Below are 7,623 nucleotides of genomic sequence, written 5' to 3'. Positions count from 1 at the left end.
CGATGAAAACATTCGGTGTGGGAATACCCAGCACACACACCTCAGGTCGGTGAGGTCCGTGCACCCAACACACCCGTCCTCCTTCATCAAAGGCTCTGTGCCCAGCCGACCTGCTTCCCATAGCACACCAGTCAGGCTGCCGCTGCGCCGCCGAGAGCACAACACGCCCGAGCGTGGCTGCGGCCAGCCAGCGCGGACAGAAGCAGGCGGGTATGCGCCGCTTGGGACCGCGTGTCTGCACCGGCGAGCGGAGGCCACTGACCGGGGTGGGCGGCACCCGTGGGCAGAGTGACACCGTGCGTCTCCACCAGACTGATGACCTGGTACAGGGTCGAGTCGGAGCTGAGCGCCCGCAGCGCCAGCCGGCCAATGGTCTGCAAGACACGGACACGGCAGACATGACGAACGGCTCTCTGCCAGACACGCACACGGCAGGCATGGTGAAGAACGACTCTGTCAGACACGGTAACGGCAGGCATGGTGGAACGGCTCCATGCCAGACACGCGCAGGGCAAGCATGGCGAAGACCGGCTCTCTGCCAGGCACGGAAACGGCAGGCATGGAGGTGAGCGGACTTCTGCCAGAGATAGACACGGGAATCAGGCGACAGTGATATTATGTTAAGAATGGACACGATCTTGGACGGCCGACGTGCAGTCAAAACATTTCTGGACAATGCTGCCCCGTTAAGTAGCCATCGCTCGGGGAGTGCAGGTAGGCCAAAAAACGGCCGATGCACGCAAGGTACGGAAGGGGGCACGGTCTTGATTAACTAAAACAAGGCAAGCTGCGTTGGAAACATTAACTGAAGAGTCGCGCGAGGCGATCACTATATCCGCCCTTCCCGGCGTCCGTCATAAGCACGGCAGCGGGGCGTCACTTACCCGCCGTAGCTCACTGTCCTGCTCCGGCGGAGAGCTGGCGTCCGGCCGGAGCTCACCGACGTCACCGTCCGGGGTCGGCGTCGTCGGTCCAGCTCCACCACCCACCGGCCCTGGCACCGGCTCTGCGCCATCGCCCACCGGACGATGACCCGTGCCTTCGCCGCCGCCCGTCAACTCTGGCAATGCCTCCGGGTCGTCACAAACCGACTCTCGCATCGCCTCTGTTCCACCTGCATCCGGATCCGTCACCGCCCCCGCACCACCGTCCACCGGCTCTTGCGTCGCTTCTCCGCCGCAGTCAGCCGTCTCTCGCACCGCCCCCGCACAACTCCCCGCCAACCTTTGCACCGCCTTCGCACCCCCGTCCAGCTGCCCTGGCGTCGCCTCTGCTCCGCCTGGCGGCTGACGCCGCTCGGCGCAAGCCGACTCCGAGGAGGCGAGCTTCCAACTCGTGATGATGGGTGCCGAGTCGGCCACGGCCGACGCGAGCGGACAGGGCTCGACGGGCGCGTGCTCCAGCGCTAGCCGCACGCCCTGCAGCTCGGTCGTCAGCTCCACCTCGCTCCGCAACCGCAGGAACACCGGGCTCTCGCAGTCCGGGTAGGTCTGAGGAAGAAGTCCCGGTCAGAGGTGCCGCCGCTACCACAGCACGAGACACCTCGCAGGATAACGCATTTTGTCATGCCTGACGACGAGCAGTGGCGCCAAACCTTGCTGATTGCAGCACATTGCAGCATTGCTCGGGTGGAGCGCTGCTGAAAGTGTAAGGTACCAAGCGGGACATCTGCCAACACAACTATCCCGGGACGGTAAAAAAGGAAGGAAGAACCGAATTTAGAAACTGCAAGAGTGGAAACAGCGCCGAGCACCAAACCGCTGAACAAAGTCACCCGAACTCAGCCAGCCAGCCAACTGAAACTGCGCAGAGAGTCGACTCCATCCCAGATCTCCCCAGAGTCCCACGAATGAGACTTCACCGCTCAGCGCGGCTACTAGCCCTGCTCTGCACCCTCGCGGCGGCGTCCGGCGACAGCCTGGAGTTGGAGGAGCGTCTCCTAGAGCCGCCGCGGCTGGGCGCGCGGCTCGAGTTCGACGCGGCCTCGGGCGCCACGCTGGCGCACTACGTGTCGCGCCAGCGGCGCAGCTACCGTCTGCGGCCGCCAGAGATGTTTGGCCCGCCGAGCAGCGCCGCTACCGGCACCGGCTGCGGCGCATCCGGCAGCGCGGCTGGTCAGCCGGCCGCCGGCTGCGCCGCGCGCAGAGTCGCCAGTTCCGCGGCGCCGTGTCGGGACTTCTGCGTTCCTACCGCGGCCTGGTGCGGCTCCTGGTCGGACTGGTGAGGCCGGCGCCGCTCGGCGCCGGCGCCGAGCCAGCGTCGGCCGTCAACGCCTCCGAGACGGCCCCGCACGGCATGAGTGGGGAGGGCACGGCCGGGCCGACGGCCGCGCCGGCGCTCGCCGTGTCACGCGGAGCCGGCGGAGCGGTGCTGACGCCGACGCCGTCTCCGGCCGCCGCGCCGCAAGCGCCGCCGGGCGCCGACCTGACGCCGGCGCCGGGCCCGGACCCAGCGTGGACCCTGGTGACACCCGACCCGCCGCTGGACGCTGCCGACGCCGCGGCCGTCGGTAAGCTCACCCACTTCTTCGGCGCGCTGCTGGATGGTGGCGACGAGCTGCGGGAACGGCTGACGCGAGCGCCCACCAACGCGTCGCGCGAGGCCAGGCAAGTCGCACGGCACGCCTTCGAAACGCTGTGGGCGCGCGTAACGGCCGGCGGAGACAAGCCGGCGGCGGCTGCCGGGGGCGAGGAGCGGCGCGCCGCCACCGTCCTCTGGAGCCTGATCGAGCAGTTTCTGGACACGCACGACGAAGCCAGCACGCCGCGACGCGAGAAGCGCGGCCTGGACCTGGCCGGCGTCCGCGCCTGGCTCATCTCCGGCGCGGAGGGAGAGGGCGAGGACGTGGCGGCGGCCGTCGGTCGGCTCGTGCGACAGTTTACCACGGATGAGAGCGAGGGCGGCGGCAGGGTGGCCGGCACCCTGGGCAACGTCGGCGTCAACTGGACAGCGATCGGCGAGTGGCTGGCGGAGGCCGCGTCCGAATTCGACGACTTCGACGGCGACGGCGGCGATGAGGACTCGTGGGCCTGGGGGCGTCTGTGGCGGCAGATTGTGGACGACAATCAAGAGGGCATGCCCGGCACCAGGTTTCAAGCTCCATTCGATTGGCTTTCAGTGTATCAGACGTTTGTTCAGCTGTTTTTTGCGCATCCCAATGGCACACGTGATTCCCAGTATCTGGGTCTATTTTCACCAAGGTGAGATAGCACCACGCGTGCGATACTGTACTTAATCATGGTTTGTCTCATCATAAAGCTCAGGTTTCTAAATGGTTTATAATTGTCATGCTACCATTGCTGATTTCGATGTTGTCCACATGCCTGCAAATGTTTCACAGCAGATACTCTAAATGATTACAATATGTCTGCGTTTTGAGTGTGTGAAGTGCCTCGTGCATTAGAACAGAACACAACTCACATCAGTACACTTAATGATCCACCACCCAGTCACACTATGGTCTTTTTTAGCGCGGCAAGGCCACACGCTTGGAACGACAGCATCACACCTATGAGAACAGCACGCGAGGGGACTGGGTCGCCTTCACTCAACACGCCCATGAACGCTCCAGGCACTCCGCCTCCAGCCACCCCGGTCTCCGCACGGGTTCAAGCGGTCCTACGTCTTCCGCGCACGCTCCAAGGCGCCACGCTGGCTCGGGAAGCGCCGCCTCTCGCCGCCAGACGGCGCGCCGCGACGCTACCACCGCCGCCGCCGGGGTCACCGGGACTCGGCGCGGTCCAGGTCGTCGCGGCCGTTCAGTGCTGGGCCGGCTGGGCCTGGGCGCGCTGGTGAACCTCACGAGCAGTCTGGACCTGGAGCAGGCGTCGGCCGACGCGCTGGCGCAGCTCGACAAGCTGCGGCGGCGCGTGCTGCCGACAGACGCGCCGCCCACCAGCGCCGCGCCCCCCAGCCGGCGCACCTTCCGCTGGCGGCCCCGGCCGGTCCAGCTGCGAGGCACCACACTAGCATGGTGGCGGCGCCGGCGCGCGACGACTACGTGTACGACTACGAACAGTGGGAGTATGAGTACTTCCATGCGCCGCCCACCACCACCGAGCGTACGACCCCGCGGCAGGCGGGCCATGGAGAGCGCGGCACCCACCAGCCCGCCCACCACCGGCAACCCCTAACCAGACCGTCATGCTGCAGAGGTGAGCGGGGCGCAAGGGCAACTTGTTATGAGCTGCGGCTTGTTCTATGAGGCCCAGCCATTCTTCGGTATCGACCGAGGCCGAGTGAACCGGGACAGACAACGGCCGACGTGGTTTTCACAACATAATTACTCACTGCCACCCATTACGCACACCTTCAAACTACCATTTTCACCCCTGAATAACATCAGCACCTTGGGTAACATTACTACCACAAAACATCCCCTAACATTCCACAGGGGCGCGCACCACCTGGTTCACCAGGCGCCCCTGCATCCAGAGCGCTAACATATAGACGGTGTAATATGTGCCTCGACCCCGGCGACTAACCGCGGCCGATCGCCGCCCGCCGGTTCGCCGAGTACCCGCCCAACCGCACCGAGGCCGGCCAGCGCGTGGCCAAGATCTTCTGGAGCCACTGGACCCAGCTGAAGCCACACTGCATCAGCAACGTTAGCGCAAGCGACAGCTACGCGCGCCAGGTGCGCCGCGCCGGCTGCGCCACCGTCAAGCTGCTGTTCGGCGAGGGCGACTGGGCGTCCGTGAAGCTGTCGCTGAAGGCCGTGTTCGGCCCCATCTTCACCGTGGCGGTCATCATGACGATTGCCTGGCTGCTGTGCGGTGAGTGAGGCAGGCGACGCTGGGGCCCGGGGGAAGTGTTGGGTGGCGACGGTGAGGGTAAGGTTCAGCCTGCTCAGATGGGATGAGATACAAGCTAGCAGACGTTGCGCCGGGAAGAGCATGTATGAGGATGCGTAAACGCTGCAGCTGAATCGTAGATACTGCTGAGCGTCCCGATGCTACTTGGGTTCAATACGTTTGTTTCCCTTGAATCTCGCATGATCAGATCGAACGACCAGGGTCAAACAGATAGTCATGAACGGCCTTGCATATCACAGAAAAGGGATTACGGCAAATGACGGGAACGTGCTGAGAGAACAGGATTTCAACAGGATAGCAAAAACAAGCTGAAATGCAAGCATGAAAGCGATCGACAGGAAAACGTTGGCGGACCCCAAGAGTCTGCTGAGCTGTCCCGCGACGATGATCCACATTCTCATTCCGCTGACCTGTGACCCGATAGTGATCCAGACCCAGCCCGCAGGAGGGTGCGTCAGCCGCCAGCGCCCGCCTGCTGACGCCTGCCGCCAGCGCCCGTCTGACGCCTGCGCCTGCGCCTGCCGCCAGGCGCCTGTAACGTGTGCCAGTTCTGCCCGTGCGCCTGGTGCAACCCGTCCCAGCTGCGCGAGGCCATCTGCGACCTGATCAACCGCGCCATGCCCGGCCTGCGGCTGTACAAGGACGGCACCATGGAGATGTACGTGCCCAGCCAGGACGAGACGGACGCCTTCCAGGACCTGGTCGACGCCATCATGGACTTCAAGTGAACGGCGCGCCAGGGGACGTCGGCGAGTGACGTCGGGCGGACACACACGACGGAAATGCAGGAAGGATAGGAAGGGGAAGAGGACCAGCTCAATGCAATGACGCGGTCCGTGAACGAGCTGGTTCGAGAAGACGGCAGCAAAGCCCGTTTAGTCCGTGGAACTGTGGCGAAATAGACGCTCCAGCCAATGCAAAGACATAAAGCACCTTCGTTGCTGCGGCGATAGGTGCGCACAGGCCATGCAACCAACACCATTCGTGTGAGTACAATGTAGCGTATGTATGCAGTAGCCGCAGTTGCAGAATGTGACCAATGTATGCTGGTAAAGCAAGCATGTGTTCAATGCGAGCTTTCACGCTCATCACCGCAGAACGCTTGCCGGTGAAGCCTGGGCGATTCCTTTCTCACCAATTGGCTAAACCAAGTCATACACCGGCGGGTACGTAACCGTGTGTAACGGCGAACCTCGGGCATCACACGACAGAAGCGTGACAGGGCATGCGTCTGGAGGACTGCTGCAGTGCCAGTACGGAGAATATGGGTGTTGTCTATGACCGGGCATGAGACGGATGGTAGTTCAGGGACGCGCGACTGATGCAAGAGCCGTGGTTTATTCACGCAGTCGTGGTCGTGTAGTCAGGTCAGCATACGTGACAGCAGGTCTGTTCACGTATGTCTGCCGAGCCAACAAGTGTCTTTGCCTCGATACATCAATTTATATATATATATATATATATATATATATATATATATATATATATATATATATATAATCTGCGTGCGTGCGTGCGTGCGTGCGTGCGTGCGTGCGTGCGTGCGTGCGTGCGCGTGTGCGTGTGTGCTCGTCTCTGTCTCTAGCGAGACACCACAACGTGCATCCAGCCCCGACTACAAAGGATGTGAGGTGTTTCAACGTGATGACAGTTTGTTTTCAACTGCACCGTTGTTACCAACAGCAAACACGAGATACCGTTTGGCGATGAACGCTGGATGTTGCACTCACAGCTGCAAAAAAGGAACCTTGGCGCATGGCGCGGTGCCATCCCAGCACATAATGTTTTGGCATGGATTACGCGCAAGCAAGTATGAAACATCCCGTGGCATTCCACCCACAAAGTAGAGGGCAAGGAAGTAACATGAAAGAGACAAATCACACCCAACATCTTCATATGAATGCGACAAGAGTACAGACAAGCGGCGTGGCGAAATCGCAAGGACGGCGTTACGTGACGAGCACGGCCGGCAGCGAGCCGGCGGCCCGCCGGAAACACCACTCACCCGACTGATGCGGCGCGCGTGCTGCAGCCAGCCTCGGTGCCAGCAGAGCGACAGCAGCGTGTCGGCAGGGCGCGCGCAGCAGCGCCGTCAGCGGCCAGTCGGGCGCCAGCGGCGCCAGCGCGCGCAGCCGGCACCGGTGGCGCGACACCAGCGACGAGAGCCTGCCGCGGCGGACGCCGTCAGGGCTGGCGGCGCAGCGGTGTCCGCTCACCGCACACGAGACGACTGCAGATGGCGCTCGGAGGGGGGGGGGAGGGGGGGGGAGCAGCCGGTCGAATTTTAGCAGTGGACCGGAGGGGTCGATTGCTGACGAGTTTTGAACGAAGGACGGTAAAGTAGGTGTAGTGGCTGGACACATCAGCGTGATGTCTAAACAGAAACATCAATCAGACGGCGAAACGGAAACATCAATGGCAGGGCTAAACAGTGACATCAATAGGCAAGCGAAACGGAACACCCATGAGAGAGCTAAACAGAATCACGAATACATGGAGATGTTGCTGTCCCGACTGTTTACGTGCGTGGCACCTGAAACATCTTATGCGTTTTTCGCGCCAACCGCGGTCTCCGGAGGCATGTTTAGACTCCATACATAAGCTCTGTTGACCCTCGGATCAACTCATTGGGATCGATGCGGGGTTTGAGACCAATTATCCGAGCCGGGGTGGCCGTCAATATGAAAAACCGATTTCAACTTTGCGTTTATGACTACAAGAAACGCAAACCACCCACCACAGCGACACCTCATTCACTCTCGTCGAAGCCACGGGAGTAGCCCCTGCTGGGTCAGTGATCAATTGCATC

At 62.2% G+C, this 7,623-nt stretch overlaps 2 protein-coding genes across 2 annotated transcripts in view; one reads left to right on the top strand and one right to left on the bottom strand.

Moving 5' to 3' along the window:
• The window catches only part of LOC119094233 (bile salt-activated lipase), a 13,247-nt gene extending 11,579 nt beyond the window's left edge, over nt 1-1,668 (bottom strand). The window contains exons 1-3 of the mRNA XM_037217308.1: nt 1,657-1,668; nt 885-1,490; nt 263-374 (exon numbers count right to left, since the gene is read on the bottom strand). Of these exons, the coding sequence (XP_037073203.1) occupies nt 263-374; nt 885-1,490; nt 1,657-1,668 (730 nt within the window). The remainder of the gene's footprint in view (nt 1-262; nt 375-884; nt 1,491-1,656) is intronic.
• Nucleotides 1,669-1,849: 181 nt separating this feature from the next.
• Nucleotides 1,850-5,564, top strand: LOC119094232 (uncharacterized). The gene is made up of 7 exons (XM_037217307.1): nt 1,850-2,057; nt 2,453-2,606; nt 2,721-3,200; nt 3,471-3,571; nt 3,951-4,078; nt 4,517-4,775; nt 5,343-5,564. Exons 1-7 carry the CDS (start codon nt 1,850-1,852, stop codon nt 5,540-5,542), a joined length of 1,530 nt encoding a protein of 509 aa, XP_037073202.1. The 3' UTR covers nt 5,543-5,564.
• The last annotated feature ends 2,059 nt before the right edge of the window (nt 5,565-7,623 follow it).

This window comes from Pollicipes pollicipes, unplaced genomic scaffold (genome assembly GCF_011947565.3).
Source record: "Pollicipes pollicipes isolate AB1234 unplaced genomic scaffold, Ppol_2.1 Scaffold_4002;HRSCAF=4701_pilon_pilon_pilon, whole genome shotgun sequence".
Lineage (NCBI taxonomy): Eukaryota > Metazoa > Arthropoda > Thecostraca > Pollicipedomorpha > Pollicipedidae > Pollicipes > Pollicipes pollicipes.
Note: the sequence above shows the minus strand (reverse complement) of the source record. Positions and strands in the feature narration are given on the sequence as shown.